Raw genomic sequence first — 21,894 nt, forward strand, 5'->3', positions numbered from 1 at the left:
ATTATTAGCCCCTTTTATATAATTTTTTCGATAGTCTATCAAACCATTGGTATGCAATAAATTGCCTAATTACCCTATCCTATTTAATCTAATTAACCCAGTTAAGTCTTTAAATGTCACTTTAAGCTGTATAGAAGTGTCTTGAAAAATATCTAGTCAAATATTATTTACTGTCATCATAAAGATAAAATAAATCAGTTATTAGAGATGAGTTATTAAAACCATTATGTGTAGAAATGTGTTGAAATTTTTTTTTCTCTGTTAAATAGAAATTGGGGAAAAATAAACAGGGGGGCTAATAATTCTGACTTCAACTGTATATCTAAAAAAGTATTTTGAATACACACACAAACATCTACTTCGATAATTCTTCAAAAAAAAAAAAACTATTTCACTGTATTCACTTTTAAAATGTATTTTCAAGTTTATTTGACTTTGAAAGGTGCACAAAACAAATCACAAAACAAATCAAGTCTTTGGTGAAAAGCTAGAGATTAAAACATTTACAAATGCAACACATACACAATATATCAAAATACCAAAACGCCAACAAAGTAGTATTAAATCAATTTCACTTTAGCTTGAATGAAATGTGAAGGTAGAAAATCTTTGAACAAAATAGTTTTCTATAGGAGTCCTTAATAGTTCAGCTCATTAGTTTGCATAGGAAAATACAGGCAGCTTTCAGTGTTGCTGTAGTATTACATACATGTACTCAATTTATGTTGACGCTTAGTTTGATTTGCAAAAGTCATCATTACCCTACATCATTAGGCTTTAATAAATACAAAAGTTAATTGTGGTTTGCTTGAAGATTTGATAGATTTACAGGTATGACTGAATCAAATTTGCTCTTCAAAAAAGGAGTGCTGGATATTGAAGGTAATGTGTTCATTTTTACAGTAGCGTTGAGTTTAAAATACAAGACAACAGCTAAGCATCATCACAAGCGTCTTAGCTGTTCTCAAATCTGGAGTACTGGTTCTCCTTCTTTAAACCTAATAAACAAGACAAGCAAAGAGAGAAAACTCTAAAAAAAATAGCACAATATAAATCACTAAAATAAATTTAGCATAAATAATCATTAATATAAAAGACACTCGTATTTAATTTTCAGGTTTGTTATTTACAACGAAAGGCAAATCCTACCATATTTCAATCGCATTTCATCATGTCTCTGCTTCATCTCTGCTTTCCTGCAAAATAGACAAAAAAAGGAAGAATGATTTTAATATTGCTGATATTTCATCAACACTGTGGACTTGGAAATTTCTAAAAATAAAATAATCAATTGTGTGCATTTAGGTTACCCCTAAAGCACATCATACCTCTCCTCATGGCGAAACTTTCTCAGACTAGCTTGATTCTCCATTCGCTCTTCACTCCTATTAGACCTGCTAAATTATAATACAAAAATCTTTATTAAATTGTTTCTGGTAGGCTATATGAGCTCCAATGTTCTATTAAATTGTTTTAACAATTACTAGCAGCATAATTATATACAGTCCACAGCATAAATTAATACACTCATCTGAAAAATCTTGCTTTTAAAAGAAACACTAGACTTTAAAAAGTCCCCTAGAGTAAAACAGTTGAGTTTTGCCATTTCTTAATTCATTCAGCCGATCTCTGGGTATGACTGTAGCACTTTTAGCTTAGCATAAATGATTGAATCAGATTAGACCATTAGCATCTAGCTAAAAAAAGAAGCTTCTGAAGCTTGACTCTTCTGTTGTTACTTCATGTACAAGACTGACAGAAAATGAAAAGTTGCTATTTTATGCAGTACCTGAAAATAGTCCCTAGCTGGGTAAGGTAACAGTGCTGTATAATATCATTGCGGCTGCTGCAGCCATGGGACGGCAACAAAGTTCCCTGTTTGTTACACCAGAATGAGAATATAGTTCCTATAGCTTTATCTGCCTAGGACTAACAAAAAACCTTTCATTTTCTGTTGAGCTTAGTACATGATGTAACTACAGAAGAGTCAAGCTTTAAATAAGAAAAATCATCAAAACTCTTTCTTGATTTTTAAGTGAATTTTTGATGCTAATGGTCTAATCAGATTTAATGATTTATGCTAAGCTAAGCTAAAATTTATCCTGCCAGACCCAGAGATTTATTGAATGCATTCAAAACTGGTAAACGTGACTGTTTAAGTTGTAAAATGAGCTTATTTTCATTTTCATTTTGTGTTTCTTTAATATCATAATGCCAAAAATGAGTATGTGTCAATGAATATGCTAAGAGAAAATATATAATACATTTGATATAACATAAGAAAATAGGTTTATACCAATAATTTTGTTTTATAAAAAAATCTTAAAAGACCACATAAACAAAAAAACTAAAATTAAGGATCAATTCAGGGTATATGCAGGGATCCTAAAGGTAGTATCAATAAATCTTTTTAAAGACCCTCTCAGAATATTTTAAGGCCTCAACGCAACTTCAAGTTCCGAATCAATATCAAACCTTTAACTTAACAAACAGTTGTTAATAAACAGCTGTAGTTAAATAAATGAATGGAGCACAACCATGCGACAGAACTCAGATAAGCTCGGAAGAAACAAAGCTTGAAAGAAAAAATTGCGTGGTTGTTTTCAGCGACAGGCTTCAGCCACTGTTTAAACTTGTCTTTCTCCAACAAGGAGTACGCAAACTTATATTTTCCCATTTTGTTGTCTGTTTCACTCTATGGTTTCACTACATGTGGAGAACGTCACATCACCTTTCTGCATTAGTTGCAAATTATGTGACATCAGTGTGATGCGCCCCGGCCTGAACCAATTGCGTGGATGGAGCACGCTATTGTAAATATAAGGAGGAAAATAAATATATTTATGCTTTTTTTGGAGTCAAACACTTTGGACAGCACTTGAACAACATTTAAGACCTCGTAAAAATGCAATGACGACCTTTTAATATCTTTTGAGGGGCTTATAATATTTTTCTCATAATTGATTTATCAACTTTTAATTCTTTTTAAGACCCCCGGACACCCTAAAGTGCAGCCCTAAAAAGCTAATTATTTGTCATTAGACTTTATTGCTCAAAACCATAATCTTTTAATTATTTATAATGTAAACATTTGGAACTTTCAAGCCATTTATGTCTTTGACAAGTACAGTTCAGAATAAGAATGTAGTTTATTTTTTTAACATAAATCAGTTATTCTAAATCATGTGATGAATATTTGACCCTATTTTGACATTTTAATGTCACAAAAGTTACTTAAAAAGTAAATTAGACACTTGTTTATGCCATTTTTTTAATGTAATATGCTTTTCAAGTATATAAAAATTAAATTCTTAAATTATTGCCTAATGATAAAATCAATCTTGTGTTTGTTGGTTTGCAACCTACCCAATGTTTTCACATTTACAGCAGCAGAAACAGCAGACAAATATGGCGATGACAATCACTCCCGCGATCACGGAGATAGTAATGATGAGAATCTGGAAATTCACTGTTAAATAAGCAAACACAAAACTCATGAGATCATTTACATCCACAATTTACAATATGTACAGTAAATTCAGATGGTTAAATGGGCTTTGACACATTTTATAAGAGTGTAAATGGAGCTAAATGGAATAAAGCGACATTTAGGGATGTAAAGCTATCATGAACTATGAATATGACGTTCAATTTTATAAGAGTGTAAATGGAGCTAAATGTAATAAAGTGACATTTAGGGATGTAAAGCTATCATGAACTATGAATATGACGTATTCATATAAAACTGTTATAGCTTTAAGTTTTGCAGCTACACAAATTATCCTCTTCCTTATCTTTCTTTTTATGCAAAGGATTGGAAAACAATGAGAAAAGAGGAATGTGAATGGTATACCTTTATAATAGTTCACCCAAAAACTAAAATTTGCTGAGGGCGAGTTAAGGGAACAGTTCACCAAAAATAAATAAATAAATAACTCACTATTTACTCACCCTCATGAGAATTCAAACATTTATGAGTTTCTGTCTTCTGTTGAATACAAAAGAAGATATTTTGAAGAAAGCTGGAAACCTGTAATCAATGACTTCCATAGTAAGAAAAACAAATCCTATGGAAGTCAATGGTTAGTTTTCTTTTTTGTATTTAACAGAAGACAGAAACACAAACAGGATTGTGACGGGGAAATAAATGATGACAGAATTTTTTATTTTTGGATGAACTATCCATATAATAAACAATATGTTTTCATTTTGGGTCATACACATTTCGTATATATGTAATTTTCAGTCTTACTCCAACACAGTCCCCATCGTGCATCTGAAAGTGGACAAACACTATGAGATGGAAGAACGCTGTTTACTGGATAATCAATGCATCTCTGGCTTGAGATGCACCACAAACACTGAAATAAAATGATTAAACACAACCATTACAGACACATACAATTTACGTTATACTAATGCTGTCTTTTTGACAAATGTGGATTAAGAAATCTGATGACCACAACTGTTATCAGCTAACAACAATTACAAACTGAAAATTCTTACCGAAACAATCTTCAAACAATCTTCACAAGTTGTGTTGGATTTTATAGTGCAGTCTGTGAAAAGAAACACATTTATAAGAGCAGCGATGAAGCTTATGTCCGTTGGTTTAATTATGTTAACAAAAGAATATTTTCAGACAAGTATACCGATTTTAAAATATGAAATTTGTGCAATATTACGACCCCTGATACAGTTATGAAGCACAATTCTTATTTATAATAAAAGAATATTAACTTTTTGTACAGATTGATTACAATTTGCATGTTCACAGTTTTACTATAAAAACTATGGTTATAGCAAAACCATGGTTGTCATTTCCTTGTTTAACATTGTACCATGTTTTTTTTAATAGTAAAAGTTTAATTTTCATAATAAATCTGCTTGTATGAAGAAGCAGTACTATTTTTATATTATCCCTGACCTTTCATGACACAAAGTATTACTTTGTTATAGTCTGTCATATGATTTTAACAGGGCACTCACGAGTCTCTGCCAAAAACAGCAGGGAATATGCAAAGCACATTCAAATAAGCACAAAAGCCAGTTTATCAAGTTTAAGTTTTAAAACAGATTTCAAAATGTAACAAAAACTCTTTGAAATTTGTAATTAAGTCAGTCATATTAACAAAACTATTTCAGTGAGCACCGAGGTTTGTTTTAATGAGCCACACGCTCTACAAGTGAAGTTAAAATGTCGTCAAACAGTCACTTATTAAACATTAAGTTATGTTTCCAAAGAAAATATAGACGACTTGCTGGACAATTAATTCACGTAACGCGTTCTGGTTAGACAAACGGACACTGGTTGTGTGTCAAAACGTTGCATGAGCCCTACCTAAACGGCATTTTAGGCATGAGGCGCGCTTTCCCAAACTGAACCGACTAAGTGAACTAAACTGAAGCCGAAAATTCTTTCCGAGTGTTAAAACACGGCCAATGTTTTTGTCAAATCTGCGGTAAGGTTGTAGACACATAGTAATGTGGTTAAACTTACTTGTCACTGGACTTTTGGTCGTCTGAGCAACAACCACCCAAAAAGCGAAGGCGAAGAAAACAAAAGAGAGCAAAAAAGTCCGTGTTTGGATCATGTTGGCAAACGCAGCAGATCTGTGTTGATTTCAGCCCTGTGGTCGGTCATGTGTTTTCTGCTGGAAGTTGAGAGAATTGAACGGAGACTTTGTAAGAACCTCCCAGTTTCGAAATAGTGGTTTATGGTTTACAGCAGGGTTTGGCAGTGATTGCTTGTGCTTTTGAAAAATAAATACTTTCGACAAATCACCTTAGAATTATAAGGTTCTATCTGCATTCTAAATGATTTTGAGATTTTGAGCTTCAAAGTTTTTGCATTCCATATAGCAAACAATATGTGTGTGACAGTTCTCTTTCATACATTAACATGACAGAGACCCTAAATGTTCTTTAAATGTAAATTATCAAAGTTCTCTTACATTTGCAAATTGGAGTAAAAAAACATGGTAAATGCAGATAGAACCTTTTAGTTCTGAAAAGTCATTTTCTACTTGCAATTATAAGGTTCTATCTGGCAGATCATTCATTGAAGCTTTACTTTTCAAGAAATACAATCCAAAAATATATAATTTAGTTTTGTAACAATATGTTGATGCTTAAAAAGTTGAATTTATGCTTTCTATAACATTTATTTCATGTTTTAGGATGAATATTATTTCTTGTTCAAATTAAGCATACAAGACTGTGCTAAATATTTTGTCCTGTGCAGATGGTAATTTTATGTAATTAATATGTTAATGTTTATTAATTTTATGCTGTATATGAATTATTGAATAATATTTATTGAATTAAATGCCCAATTAATTTAATTATTTGCCTTTCAAGGCTTAATATTAAATTTAAAGACTTGTTATTAAATTTAAAGACGAAAACAGACAATGAGAGTTTAATAAACAAATGTTTCACTGACTATATATTCACAAATAATAACTAATAATTCACAAATGCTAAATGTAAATATTTCACATTTAATACAGACATTTTTTAATATTCGTTTCTGTTTTCAACAATGAAAAATGTAACATTTCATCCCAATGTCAAGAAATGCTTCTAAATCATCGCATTTACACACTTCTCAATTTTGTGTGGTGCGGCATTAGTCTACTCTGATTTTGTGTGATTTTGTCTTTCTGGTGTTTCCCGCTGTCAATAGAGCAGTCCGGCAAAATGACAAAGAAAGCTGATCCTGATTGGTTCTCATGCGTGCAATAAAAAATGCTGATTGGCTGATAGAAAGAACCTTATAGAACCAAGCTAGAGTTCGACTTTGTAGATAAACCGTTTTTGTTTTTTAAATAAAAAGTCTTAAAATGTAAACAACTTATATAAAAAAACATCCCATAATGTAAATAGGTTGTCATTTAATAAGAATATGTCAATAACTCAATTTTGACAAAAAATGTCAGATAAAACCTTATAATTATAACGTGACGAAATATTAAATACAAACACAATTATGAAAAAAATTAAATACATTTTTATAAAAAGTAAAAAAAAAAAAACTATATATATATATATATAATCTTGGAACTTTTTTCCAAACAGGCAAACATTTTTCAGCAAAAAGAGGTTTACAGAAAAATGAAAAAAAAAAGAAAAAGTTATTATGTTTTTGATAAAAATAAGTAGGCCTTCTATTGACAAATATTAAATACAAAGACGAAAAATGTGTTTAATTCAAAGATGGAAAAAAACAAACAATCTTGACCTATTAAAACAGGAGACAAGATTAAAATAAGAACCTACCAGTTTCGAAATAATGGTTTAAGGTTTACAGCAGGATTTGGCAGTGATTGGTTGTGTTTTTAAAAATGTATACTTTTAAAACATATTAAATACAAACACAAATATGAAAAAAAATATATGTTTTTACTGAAAGTTAAAAAAAATCGACCTTTTTAAACATCCAACTTTAATATAACTAACAAACTAAAATAACAAAACGACAACTCCTTTGACTACTCATTCATCATAAAGATTAGAGTGGATTTTTTTATATTTATAAAAAATAAATAGAGAAATAAATAATTTGTAGTAAACAAAACACAATGTGTAGGGTGTCATGGCACAGCGGGTAGCAGGATCGCCTCACAGCAAGGAGCTTGCTGGTTCGAGCCCCGGCTGGGTCAGTTGGCATTTCTGTTTGGAGTTTGCATGTTCTCCCCGTGTTCACGTGGGTCTCCTGCGAAAGAGTCTAAAGACATGCGCTAAAATTGAATAAGCTAAATCGTCTGTTGTGTATGTGTGTTGGGTTGAAGCTGGAAGGGCATCTGCTGAGTAAAACATATGCTGGATAAGTTGGCAGTTCATTCTGCTGTGGTGACCCCAGATTAATAAAGAGACTAAGCTGAAAATAAAATGAATGAATGAACACAAAGTGTATTAATTATTACATTATGTCTCACCTCCTAAAAAAAGAATACATTTTATTATTGGATCATAATTTTCTTTATGGTTGTAAATATAATATTATTATAGTATAAATATAATATTTAATAGGCCTTCAAGAATAGTAATATATGAATAATAAGAGACTAATGAGTGATCATTTAAATATTAATTTAAAATGAGTTCCTTAGATTTATATATATTTTTTTTTATATAAAATGAAATATTTTCCCTGGGTTAGTCCCTTTATTAATCATGGGTCGCCAAAGTGGAATGAACCGCCAACTTACCCAGAATATGTTTTACACAGCGGATGCCCTTCCAGCTGCAACCCTGTACTGGAAAACATCCATACACACTTATACAGTTTATCCAATTCACCTATACCCGCATGTCTTTGGAGTGTAGACAAAAACGAAGTACACGGAGGAAACCTGTCAACACAGGGAGAACATGCAAACTCCACACAGAAACGCCAACTGACCCAGTCGGGACTCGAACCAGCAACCTTCTTGCTGTGAGATGACAGTGCTAACCACTGAGCCACCATGTCACTCTTATATAAAATATGATCTATTCAATTTAAAAAACAAGATTTGGGGTTAGGCGTCTCGGCGGCACAGTGGGTAGCACGATCACCTCACAGCCAGGAGGTCGCTGGTTCGAGCCCCAGCTGGGTCAGTTGGCATTTCTGTGTGGAGTTTGCATGTTCTCACCGTGGTCGCATGGGTTTCCTCCGGGTGCTCTGGTTTCTCCCAGTCCAAAGACGTGGTATAGCTAAGTTGGATAAGCTAAACTTTCTGTAGTGTATGTGTGTGAATGAGTCTGTATAGGTGTTTGGGCATTAGCTGCGTAAAACATGTGCTGGATAAGTTGGCGGTTGATTCCGCTGTGGCGACACCAGATTAATAAAGGGACTAAGCCGAAATTAATGAATGAATTGGAGTCAATTAATAAATTAGGGAAAATGTACTGCCATTTTAGTCATATAACCTTAGTTTTAAAGCTGTAAATGAAAGTTTTGTAGTATGATTACATAATCCAGATTACATTTAATCAATTTCCACCCAGCACTGTTGATACTTGTTAATCTCTAAACTTTATATAACCAAGATGAACAAAAAGAAACTCGAATAATTCTAAAAACATTCTTACAAGGTTAACTTAGGGAAAATGAATAGCTGCATTTGGCAGTTAATCATATTGTATCATGTGCATGAGGTTGTGTAAAAGCAAAGGACTCAAAACATAAGATCATTTAATAACACTCTGAAATAACCCACACTAATCTGGAGTTGAAATAATTTATTAAGTATTTTGTAAATCCAGTTACAAAAAAAAACAACCAAAAAAAACATTTGATTCTCATCCTCTACACAAGTTGAATTTTTCTGACCCTAATGATTATGGGATGCACTCTGACAATGAACTGACCAGCAGCTCAATGGATTTAATAAAGAAGCAATAATGAACGTTGAATGAGTGTTGTGGTACCACAATAAAGAGTCTCTGATACCACATTGACATCCTCCATTCATATGATCACTGTGTGTTATGTCACTGATGTAGAGAATCTAAACACAACATGCCATCAACATCACCATCCATACATTAACACTTAGACTGAATAAATACCCAGGCCACCCATAATTATTCACTCTCTCTTAGGCACACAAAAACATCCTTCACTTACAAGTATGTAGGCTTCCTTTACAAAAAACAAACATTCTTTCCCACCTTATAAAAAGGCAAACATGTTTCAAACATCTCTTAAAAAAGGTTTTGCTAATAAACTAAAATGCATATATCTGTCTTGAAATAAAGAATTTACAACTGACCTACTGTGTGGAATAACACAAGGAGAGTCACAGCTTTTCTGCAGATATCAGTACAGTGGTAATTCTCGTCAGATCTTGTTGCTGTAACAAACACAACACTGCACTGATTGAAATATTGAGATATTGCTTATATCTTTATACTGTACCTGAGCTTAACCCAGAAAACACCAATCACACAGAAAGCATTTTCCCATTGGTTTTCTATGTAAAAACGAGATGGATCCAAGTTAAAAAAATTCTCTAGACCTCACTTTCTTTCATTCTACTATCCTGTGTCGACCATTTTTAGACAGCAAAAGGCTGAAAAGGAGAAATGTAATCCTCTGGTGCATGTTTACATAGACAAACAATGAAAACACAGCACAGTATAGCATGAAAATCAAACAGAGGGTAATGCTAATGGGAAAACCTCATCCGGGTCACGGCACCAACATAACCCCTCCACTTCTACTTGCCAAAATCAAACCAGGATTGGAAGAGGGCATCCCACTTAGAATGCTAAAGACTGCGGCCTCTAACATCAACAGCTAGTGTGTATTTCAAAGGCAGAGGTGTGAGGTTTACCTGCATACACTTGGAATCTCATTCCCTTCCGGGTCACGGCACCAACAACTCCTCTGGTTGGACTTGGCTTGATTCGAGTGGGTTTTAGAAAATGGGCACACTATCAAAGGACACTAATGCCGAGTTCAGACTGCATGATTTTAGCTCTGATTTTGACTCGCAACAAGGCTTTGAGAAATCACAGACAAATGCCTGAAATCACAGGCATATTGGAGCTTGTTCATGTGACAATCACACAGTGTGAACTATCAAAGACGCAATCTGAGAGAATCGCCCATGAGTCGCTGACGTGTGAGATATTTGGCATGCTAAATATCTGGACCTGTTGGCGATTTAAAATTATGTCGTGTGAATGAGTTCTGCTTGAAAATAACATCGGTGATTACCAACAGCTAATGAGAGAGCAGCATCCACTAGTATAGGTATCTGCAGGCCAGTGCAGTTAGGGGAGAAGTTAAAAGGGCTTCTTTTGGGTCTATTTGGAGCCAAAACATGGAGGAAAAATCAGTGTACATTTGGCAGGAGCACCGGTATCTGTTTGAAGTGTCATCTGCTAATTGCCTTCAAAAGTCAGGTGAGCAAAATAAGTAGATTTTCTACTCCACTAAAGGCTTCTTTCTCATGATGTAGTTACATAACAGAAGATATACTGCATGGCCTCATGCTGTTTCTATGTCACTTCTTGCGTGTGTTTGGTTGTGAGATGTAATTTGCAGACCGAGACAAAGTTGTCAGCGATTCTTCTATTGTAATGGAGTGTGAAGCCCCCTGTCGTTGATCCATCTTGCAGTGTAAACACAGCAGCAACGAAACAATACCCCAAATAGTCATGCAGTGTGAAAACATCTATGACACGACTACTTTGAAAATCATGCAGTCTGAACTCGGCAATAAGGCCACGGCCTGTAACATCGTTTGCTAATGCATCTTTTGATGTGACAGAGGTTAGCCACATAGCTCTCACTAGCTCGCCTCCATAACACAAACACCCCTAAACCTCACTTCCATCTGGGTCACGGCACCAGCATGTCCCAGCATGTTCTTGAATGGCTGGTGGACACACTACCAAAGAACTCTAAGGCTGCGCCCGAAACCGCCTACTACTCAGTAGGTACTGCCTTTGAATTTAAACGTACTACTTGGCCATTAGAAAAGTGCGTTCTATACAGTATGAATGTACGAAGAATCAATGGAATTTGGACGTACTACATCCGCCATTTTGTCATACCTGCGTCAGTTGCTTCACTCCCATTCATAAATTCTCTCGCGGGGCATCATGGGATAGTGTAGCATGCATGGGATGCGCACTTCAGAATCTCGCCAGAAGTAGTAAGTCATCCCCATACTCGCATACTGATTTTCAAATTCTATGAATTCAAACATACTACTCGGCTCGCATACTGATTTTAGCGTATGTATAGTATGGAAGTATGCGGTTTCAGATGCAGCCTAAGTCTCTAATGTGATTCACTAGCAAGTCTTTTAAAGACAGATAAATTAGATTTATCTGCAAAACTAGCTAGCCTCTGTTAGACCAACATCCCCCCACAAGATCGCCAGTGCATGTTTACACTGAAAACAATGGAACTGCACCACAGTGGAATGCAAAAGCACATTCTGCATTACGCACAGTATACGAGAGAACACACAGTTGAAAACGGCAAGACGTAAAGGCAGAAGAACATTCCATCATTCGCTCAACCTTAGGAACCTGAGTGAAGGTTCAGTAACAGATTAACAGAAAGCCGTCTAAATGACGCAAATCTGCACAGAGCAGCCTTTGTGTGGAGTAAGGCAAACGGACAAGTTTTAACATGGCTGTTGACACTTTCAAGGTGTGCAATCACTTTAGGTTACTAGTCTTTGAAAGCTCTCAACAAAACATTGTTTTGTGTGTAACATTTAAGACCCTGTTTTGATCTTGTCACTGCAAAGAGCAACTGAAAATCAGAAAACCATGAGCACAAGAAGCATTTGGGACTTTGAGGTATTGCAATAAACATCTGCTGGTTAACTAGCTTTGAGAAGCATACTAATCAGCTGTTATTGGATAAAAGAACAAGTGCCGTGAAGACTGACAAGATATTCCGTTGGTAGTCCCACCCCTTAGCGGAATCTCATTGGTCCAATATCCACACTCCACATAACTGCATATTAAATGTCAGATACAATAAGTTGGTAAAGGGGTGGTTGTCTACACACATGCAGATGTCTAAAAGTTTGTCTTCTCAATGGTTCCAGTATCATATTCGTATATTCGCCAATCCACATCCCTCCAGTTTAGTTCATTCATTCCATCAGTTAAAAGGAAATCCATCTTGTCCTTGCTATAATTGGTCAGCACTCATCACCTGATCCAGTTGCTCCCAAAGCTGGCCACTGATCTGACACTGCATCGTTTCTTAACAATCATGTTGATGTAGGCTTTCATTATTTTGGTGATCTCTCCAACCTGAGAAGAACAAAAACAGTTTATTCGCAATGAAGGAAACTAATGAAAACATTTTAGTGTACTTAACTTTAAACGGCAGGACAGAAATAAACTATGACATTTTTTTTACTTTAAAAACTCATCTACTTACCTGAGGTGTCTCAAAGAACATGTCTCTCCCATCCACTGTGATCTTGTATGTACTAGCATGAGGAGCACCAAAGAAGACAATGTGTTCATAGGGGAAGGTCTCCAGCGGTTTGGCCTCTCCTCTCTTATACACAGACACGTTCTCAGCACTGACGCTGAGCCAGAGATCATGAGGGAAACCACCTTCTTTACACTGCACACAGAATAACAATAGTCAGATTAGACCATTTTATTGTCAGATTAGACTAAATATTATCCTTCATCTAGATGCTAGGTAAAATTCTACCCCTTACACCTCATTACCATCTAGCGCCCTAATGTAAACCCTCCAATTCTACTCATTCTCCCATTCTCCCAATCCGGATGCAGTTCAGTACGTAGAGTGAGAACACTAACAAGGATGCTAAAGGTCATAGCCTATAGCATGAGTGGCTAATTCACCTCTTTAGACCAGGAGAGTGAGCTTTACCTGTACAACTCTTACTAAAATGCCTCCATTACACTCAACTCTCTAAAAACTCAATTTTATCCGGATCACGACACCAATTATATAACTCTCCACTAGCTCTACTTGCTCCCCTCTGATAAAGATTTAAAATGGCATCTCTGGCATAGGAACGAAGCCCACTAAAAGAAATGTAAAGACCACTGACTCTAGTGCAGGGGTGTCCAAACTTGGTCCTGGAGGGCCGGTGTCCGGTATAGTGTAGCTCCAACTTCCTTCAACACACTTGCCTGGAAGTTTTAGTATACCTAAAATGAGCTTGGTTAGCTTGTTCACGTGTGTTTAATTGGGCTTGGAACTAAAATATGCAGCCTTCCAGAACTGAGTTTGGGCTCCCCGGCTCTAGTGTGAGTAGCTAGTGAACCTCTTTAGACCAGGCAAGTGAGATTTACCTATACAAGTCTTACTAGCTGGATACATCTTTACCATATGGGTCACGGCACCAATAATATAACCCCCTTTACCTCTATTCTCTCCTTTCCAATTGGGATTCAAAATGGCTCTCTTGCATGTGAGCTGGACACCCTAACATGAATTTAAAGACCACTACCTTTAGCTTGAGTTGCTAGTTCTCCTCTTGAGGCCAGTAGAGGTTTAAATGCACAGCCATTAAAAGTTTGCCTTCTTTACATTCACCCGTCTAAACCTCACTGATCTGGGTCACGGCACCAACGAAAACCCTCCAGTTCTACTCCATTCATTCAGGATCAGGATTCAAACTGGCATCTCTAGAGTCACATTTTCCAGTATCAAACACTAGCACATCTCTTGAGACTACAGGAGTGATCAAGACACTGTTTATATATCCAAAACACACCCTAATGTTAAATGTTAAGGCACTTTTGACTTTCGGAAGGGCCTTTTTTGAGCAATTAAATCAGTAGAACCATCACACATTCTAATATTTTATCTACAATGCTTACCTCTACGTCAAACAGCGTTGATCCATATCCAGGCCACTCTTTTATAATGTTCATGTATTTGACCATAGCTTGGTGCTGATCCAGACCATGCAGCCGACTCCATTTTTCCATAATACTGGCCCTGGTGGCTGAAGTCTCCTCCTTGATCCACATTTCCAGCATTTGTTCCTCCTGCATGCTGCGCTGCTTCTTCATGGTGCCCGTCTTCAGCCCCCGCCTCAGAGTGCCATCCAGGAAGCTCGTCCTCCTCCTTTCTAGGGTTTGTCCCGATCCAGCTGCACCTCCTACTTTGGTGAATTGAAGTATGCGGCTGCGTAGACGGCCAGTGGGGTAGATGCTGTCCAAGCTCCAGTTGACCCGTGACACATCCCCATACAGGTACTGCAGACGCAAAGCAGCTAGGTGCTGGAGGGTGTCCTCATGGGCAGGGAAATGACCGCTAATTAAACTTTCATGGGCCTGGAAAGATTAAGGAGAACAAGATTCACACTTGACTTCTTCTAAAATCTGAAAGATATATGTTTTTCCACTGTATATACAACTGTATAGTCTAATTTGAAGTACAAAGATGAAGTAAATAGCACAAAGTTGAAATGAGAGTATTGTTAGCATGGTTTAGCAAAGCATTTTTAGACTGTCAGTATACAATTGAGTTTAACGCAAATCCATATGGATCTCAGACATGTTAAGCAAGTGTGCAACATATAGTATTACACAAGTCTGTTAAGCTTTGAGAAAATGTTGAAAAATATTCAGTGCTCAGAATCCAGTCTAGTAATAGCTATCTAAAGCTTTTAGTGGTATTTTAAATAAAGGGATGAATATGAAACACTATGTCTAGAATCTCCAAGTATAACTGACTGAATTAAATTACTGACCTGCTCAAACATGAAAACAAACTCCACTCCTTCCTTGGGCATGCTTTCCACATCCAAGAAACAATAGAGTTTGAAGTACAACTTCCATGGGCCGTCCTCCTCCAGCTCGCTTCCTGTCAGCCTAAAAACAACCACCACAATTCAGTGTGCAATTCATTATTGGTGCATTACTACTTTAATAACCAAATAACAACATATGCGCTATTTGTGAGTGAATAGGTGCAGGTTGGTGTAATTTTACCTCTCAAACTTGGCCAGCACATCTGCAACAATCACCCTGCTCTCTACGGCGCGGTCGATGGTGTTGTTATGCTCGAACAAAGCAAACATGTTCCTGCTGTCCTCCATAGCCAAGCCTCGGATTAGTTTCTCTACCACCTACACGGAGAAAAGAAATTTAATATTTTTACATGACTCATCTAGTCCAGATTTGTTCATCCACAGGGGTTTCTGTTCTCTGTAGATCACATTTCCCCCTTAAATGTGTCTTTTATAATTGTATAAATGAATCCAATTATTTTTATGATTACATTTATGGGCAAATTTATGCAATTCTGAGTAAGCTAATGTGTTTACTCTCTTAAAGGAACACTCTACTTTTTGGAATTAGGCTCATTTTACAAGTCACATATAGTTAAACAGTTAAGTTTTACCATTATTGAATCCAGCTGACCTACAGATCTGGTGGGAGCTAGGGCCGAATTAACCAAAGGGCATTATGGGCACAGGCCCAGGGGCCCATGTGCACTTGGGGCCCCTGCGAGGGGGGGTTGGGATAATGACGATTTTGGAGTGTCTATTTAGGCTAAGTGCAAATAGCGCACCTCGTTGGAATAAGCTAGTTGATCGATTCCCGCCCATTACCACTTGATTGACAGAGACAACATAACTAGAGAGCGCAACTGATGGCAGCGTGAGTGGCATAGCTTGTTAAGTGCATGGCAACATATTTTGACGCGATCGATTATGAACTCGGTTCGAATCCAGCATCTGATGAAAACGTTCTTCTTTTTTTTCCCCACCACAGATTTTGCCTAGTCTTCATCACGAGGAAGACAAGTAGGAATTATTAATAAGTGTGTGTATTATGGAGAGGTGTTATATCCAAATCATATGCATTATAAGTTTTTAGAAGTTATACATTAAAAATACCCTTAAATATACATTTTTAGTACTGCTTCAGTGAACTTGAACAAGTATACTAAAATCCATTAATTTTCACTAGTTGTATTAGTATATATATTTTTTCAAAGCGTGCTTTAAATATAAGTTAAATCTTTGTAGACTAGAAATATATGCACTGTATATCTTTTATTTAAAAATGCGGGCAATACATTATAGATTAATTTTATTCAAAAATATTATATTAATCTTATTTTTTAATTTAACTACAGGAGTGTGGCCAGGTAGGGGGCCTACAAGACATTGTGCCCAGGGGCCTCTGAATTCTTTATCCGGGTCTGGTGGGAGCACTTAGCATAAATCATTGAATTAGACCATTAGCATCTCGCTTAAACCAAAAAAATTTTGATAATTTTCTTATTTAAATCTTTACTCTTCAGTTATTACATCGTGTTCTAAGACTTAATGGAAAACGACATTTCACAGCTCCTGAAAATAGTCAGAAGCAAGGTAAGTAGGTGTAAGAGGCTAAATTATTATATGCATTTGTTTACATGACAAAACATGTATTTTCATGTATAGTCACATGGTCAAAAAAGATACAAAAAAGGTGGTAAAACGCTGCTCTGCCTCTTTTCTTTTCCTGGCCTGTCTTTTCCTGGTCTGCTTTCCTCCTCTGCTCCTCTCCTCCTTTGGAGTCTATCTTCCCTGACTTTACTGCAATCAGGCTAACTTCTGGGCCTGCTCTCTTTGTCTCTCTCCCTCCCTCCCCCTGTGTCTCTCCTGCTACCTCTTGTAACTTTAATTTTACATTTAAGCTGGATACAATTTATATCATATGTTTTATCATTTCATATTTGATCATTTTATACAGTTATATTGTAATTAATTCAGTTGTAACCATCTCATCTCATTAAATCATCTCATTTTCAAGTATTTGTGAATTACTTTTGATTTAACATTAACACTTAACTGTTCCATATTGCATACAATACAATCACATAATATCAACGCTCTCCCACATTTATAGCTATTAATACTGATATAAGATTGCAGAAGAAAGGTTTGACTAGAATGTACAGTTTTTTACCATCAATACTGATAACTTTTTAGTCATTCGGCAGAACTACAGTTCGAACCGCTGTGGTTTAAAACCCAATCCTACATAGGTAATAGCACTGCATAATATTATTGCACTTGCTGTAGCCATGACACTGCATCAATGTTCCTAGATTATTACTCCGGTATAGATCCTACTTTTTTGACTTTCTTAGTACACTACAGGAGAGTCAACCTTTAAATAGAATTTTTATTTTTCATCGAGATGCTAATGGTCTAATCTGATTCACTGTTCTATGCTAAGCTAAAGACTAGAGAATACACAAGACATGTCACTTGTATCTTTTTGAATGGGGAAAAGTGTAACAGTCAATATGGTGAATAAAGCCCCGCCTACTAGTACAGGAGCCAATCATCGATCGCTATATGGTAAAAAAAAAACCTGCCTTCTAGTACAGGAGCCAATCATCGATTGCTATAGACTGACGATACTCTGTGGGGAGGGGCTTGGACCAGATGTGAGTTTCAGCAGATTTTGTGTGATTCAGACAATTAGAAATGAAATTTTTGTTTAATTTCATTGGTGATTCCTAACATGAAATTCCACCATAAGCTTGGCAAACAATTTTGGAGAATTTGATGTTTTCCTATTCAGACAGCTAGGCTAAATGTGCTCCCACCAGACTTTGGGATCAAGTGAATGAATAAAAAATTATAAAATTCAACTGTTCAAATCAGTTGTAAAATTTCCCCCAAAAAAGTGGAGGGTTGCTTTAAGACCCTTGCATAATTTTATGTTTTAAGTTTAGCTGTGGATTAGAGTTCGCTAGTTACCTCTCCTGCTGTAGTGTGAGAGTTGATTGAAATCTTGCAGGATCCTCCACCGTGGCAGTAAACAGTGGTTGTCATCTCACGTCTGTTCAGGAGGGCGATAATCTCCTCTTGTGAAGGCACAAACTCCCGTGCTTTTGTCTTCTTCAGGGAATCACCAATGAACACCGCGAACATCTCAATTTCTGCTCCAGGGAACAGCTCCTTTATCCTAAAAAGGGAATGAGAACAAAAATATGAATGTCATCAAGAGCAAAATAATCTGTGCTCAGAATCAGTGCTGTTAGCCAAAACTATGAAATGAAGGTACAATTAAGATATATGGATCACTCTAAATATTTAAATATTTGGGTAAAAAATATGATTAATAATGAAAGTGTAACTAGTTACATATTTTTTATTTTATTTATTTAATGTTTTTAATTTATGAAATTAAAATATAGACTTTCTAACTTTAAAAATAAATTTAATTTCAATGCAAAATAATATTAAAAATTAAGAAGAAATATAAAAGTATGTATTTAACATTTTTGGGTGTCTCTGAAGAAATAATTATATTTCCAATGGACTTCACAAAAAATATTTATTTATAAAATTAATTCTTTTGTGAGTGTATGGAATTCGGCAAGTTTTGGTCATTTGCTGAACTTCATCTGAGTGGACTGAGTTAAAGATCTCCTTTAGGGAACTTTGCTTGCTGCTACTTTACAAAATTGGCCCATTTTAAGCTTTGATTTGGCCCACCATCCCATCTGAGAGGAGAGTGAGAATGAGGGAGAGTGTTGGGGCAAATGCCTTTAACACAGAGATCGTCATTTCTAATTTGATGTAAACTTTTGTTTTATTGCTGAGCTACAAAAAAGCAAACTGACATTAAAAATAATATTAATATTAGTAATAATAATGATATAAAAAAATACTATCACTCGACAGATAGAGGACTATGCAGAAGACATCGGCAAGCAAATCAGTGCAAAAACTAGTGTAATTCTGTTATAAATTAGATTGTTTTGTTTGTACTGTCTACTGTCTATACTGACTAAGTTTAGTCTAAAATGTAAAAAATACTGTATTAGTTAATATAAAGCAATGTTTTCAAGTCATTTTTAAATATTACTAAATAAATTAGGAAATTACCCATGGCAACTATATTTACATTTGGCCCACTAGCCTCAATCAAGTTCGTACTTTGGCCCTTCATAAGAAAAAGTTTGGGCACCCCTGCTTTATAGGATGAAACAGATGGGTTGAACAAAAGTAAATGCAAACGATTAACAACTTTAAATATTTATTTGTTATTGTTAAAAATGTTTAATTAAAGGGATAGTCAAAACTTACAATTCTTTTATCATTTACTCACCCTTCACTTGTTCCAAACCTTTTTGACACACAAAAGAAGATACTTTGAAGAACATTGGAAACTACTGACTTCCTTAATAGTTGTTTTTTTTTTTACTATGGAAGTCAATGGTTTCAGAGTTCTACAAATTAACCTTTTTATGCTCAACAGAATAAAAAACTCATAAAGGTTTGAGCACTATAATTTAAGAAATTAAATTATTAAAATTAAAATAAATACAAGCTAAAAATAAAACAGATTTAAAAAAATAAATGCTATAATACTATATTACTAATTCTACAATACTGTTGCTCAGAATGCCATTAGCAAACACCAAGAAATCTTAATGCTGTATCCTGACTTTGGCTGTTTCTCAATATGCGCTCTTCAGCGTTCTTGTATTCTGTGTAATCCTCCAAAGTTCAGTTCCAAAACTCAAGACTGTAATAATGGAGGACGATTGAAAGTTCCTGGATGTGTACTTGTTATCAAGGATGCACCAATGCAGATTTGATCGCAAAACTCACTCGTGAAGTCCCAGAAGTTATTGTGAATAAAGGAGGTGGGAAGCGCAGCATTTTATATAGATTTATTATTAAAGTTCAGAGAGATAACTTATTTATCTCAGGAGTTTCCCTAAATGAGATGGTGAAAGTAAACATTACCATGAAAATCTTAATAAAGGCATAATCACATTAAGAGTGCTTATTTGCTGAAATCTGTATTAAAATCTGTGTTATTTGTATTGTGCACAGTGTATTTGTAAGGTTTTTGTGCATGTTTTATATATTTAAAAAAAACAACAACAATAAACCGTTGTATAAATGCTCTAATGTTTAAATAAATTTACATTAAAAACGCATGCAGGTCACGTGACCATAAGAAAGAACGCAGCATCTCATTTCTTAAAAGACACATTCTGTGTTCTCACGGTCTCTCAAGTTTGTTCATCCGAGGTAACCTGGCAAGAATGGTCTTCACAAGAACACAAGTACATTCTCTGCCTTCTTGCAATTGAGAAACAGCCTTTGTCATTTACACTTTTCATCCACCCATGACAAAGCCAGGATGTGTAATGCCATTGTTATATTTGTTAGAGGATGCAATAAATTGGGCTTGGAGCCAGGATGTTTTCCCCACCCATTTTCTTCTCAAAGTGCACCAGAAAACCATTAACAAGTATATGTCACTTTCAAGGAGTAAAAGGGCACCTTTTGAGGTGGAATCGGAGGTATCTGAGGATGCCGCGGCTGGGCAGGAAAGTGCAGCTCATACAGGTAAGCAGATGCCAGTGTGCGCGGTTGGCAGGGCTGTTGGGCTGAGGCACATGATTGGTCTGTTTGATCAGCTGACAGTAGACTTCATCTCTGAGCGCCCGCAGATCTTGACAGGTCTGTAAGATGCCCTGAATGATGGGCATTGGATCAGATACGGCTTCCATCTCTTGTAATGAGTTGAAGATCTTGACCGCTTCATCCTGCAGGCTGGTGTAGCCTTTCTCTTTTTGTACTGCAGGAAGCAGGACAGGAAGAGGAGACAGATGGAGAAAAATATGAAATCCATAATTCCACCAATCCCAATCCAACGATTCAAATAAAAAAAAAAAAAAACAGTGAGCATTCCAATGATTTGTGGCTAAAATATTACATGCATACATACATATATACATACATACATAAATACATACATACATACATACATACATACATACATACATATGTACATACATACATACATATACATATACATACATACATACATACATACATACATACATACATACATACTTACATACATACATACATACATACATACATACATACACACATACATACATACATGCATGCATGCATACATACATACATACATACATACATACATACATGCATACATGCATACATACATACATACATACATACATACATACATACATACATACACACACACACACACACACACACACACACACACACACACACACACACACACACATACATACATACATACATACATACATACATGCATGCATACGCACGCACGCACGCACGCACGCACGCACGCACGCATACATACATACATACATACATACATACATACATACAGATGTTACTACTTCAATGTGTTCCTTATGGCGCCATTCATACCGCGGCGACAGCGGTACTTGGTGCGCCAGCAGCTTTTGACCGCTGGGTGGCAGTTTAACCACAGATATTCAGCTTTGCCTTTCCACAACACTAAACAGACTTTTCTGTGCGTACCTTATGTGATCAGATGTGTTCAATTAAAATATAATTTTGATTTAGTTTTCTTAGTAATAAACATGATCTTACC

General features: G+C 35.7%; 2 protein-coding genes across 4 annotated transcripts in view; both read right to left on the reverse strand.

Annotated features, from left to right (window-relative positions):
• Window positions 1-404: 404 nt before the first annotated feature.
• Window positions 405-5,681, reverse strand: pttg1ipb (PTTG1 interacting protein b). 2 transcript variants are annotated; one of them, XM_056464882.1, is made up of 7 exons: window positions 5,501-5,681; window positions 4,507-4,559; window positions 4,253-4,361; window positions 3,367-3,469; window positions 1,329-1,394; window positions 1,150-1,196; window positions 405-998 (listed from the first exon to the last, which is right to left on the reverse strand). In XM_056464882.1, exons 1-7 carry the CDS (start codon window positions 5,592-5,594, stop codon window positions 955-957), a joined length of 516 nt encoding a protein of 171 aa, XP_056320857.1. In that variant the 5' UTR covers window positions 5,595-5,681; the 3' UTR covers window positions 405-954. The 2 variants fall into 2 exon arrangements, with proteins under 2 accessions (XP_056320857.1, XP_056320856.1); XM_056464881.1 differs by having other exon boundaries at window positions 1,329-1,397; window positions 5,501-5,679.
• A 3,532-nt stretch (window positions 5,682-9,213) lies between these two features.
• Window positions 9,214-21,894, reverse strand: part of myo10l3 (myosin X, like 3) — a 179,175-nt gene continuing 166,494 nt past the window's right edge. For both annotated transcript variants that reach the window (XM_056464724.1, XM_056464723.1), the window contains exons 34-40: window positions 20,775-21,072; window positions 18,228-18,435; window positions 15,454-15,590; window positions 15,213-15,333; window positions 14,335-14,793; window positions 12,908-13,099; window positions 9,214-12,777 (exon numbers count right to left, since the gene is read on the reverse strand). In XM_056464724.1, the coding sequence (XP_056320699.1) occupies window positions 12,673-12,777; window positions 12,908-13,099; window positions 14,335-14,793; window positions 15,213-15,333; window positions 15,454-15,590; window positions 18,228-18,435; window positions 20,775-21,072 (1,520 nt within the window). In that variant the 3' untranslated portion in view covers window positions 9,214-12,672. The remainder of the gene's footprint in view (window positions 12,778-12,907; window positions 13,100-14,334; window positions 14,794-15,212; window positions 15,334-15,453; window positions 15,591-18,227; window positions 18,436-20,774; window positions 21,073-21,894) is intronic.

The sequence above is a fragment of the Danio aesculapii genome, chromosome 9 (assembly GCF_903798145.1).
Source record: "Danio aesculapii chromosome 9, fDanAes4.1, whole genome shotgun sequence".
Classification (NCBI taxonomy): domain Eukaryota; kingdom Metazoa; phylum Chordata; class Actinopteri; order Cypriniformes; family Danionidae; genus Danio; species Danio aesculapii.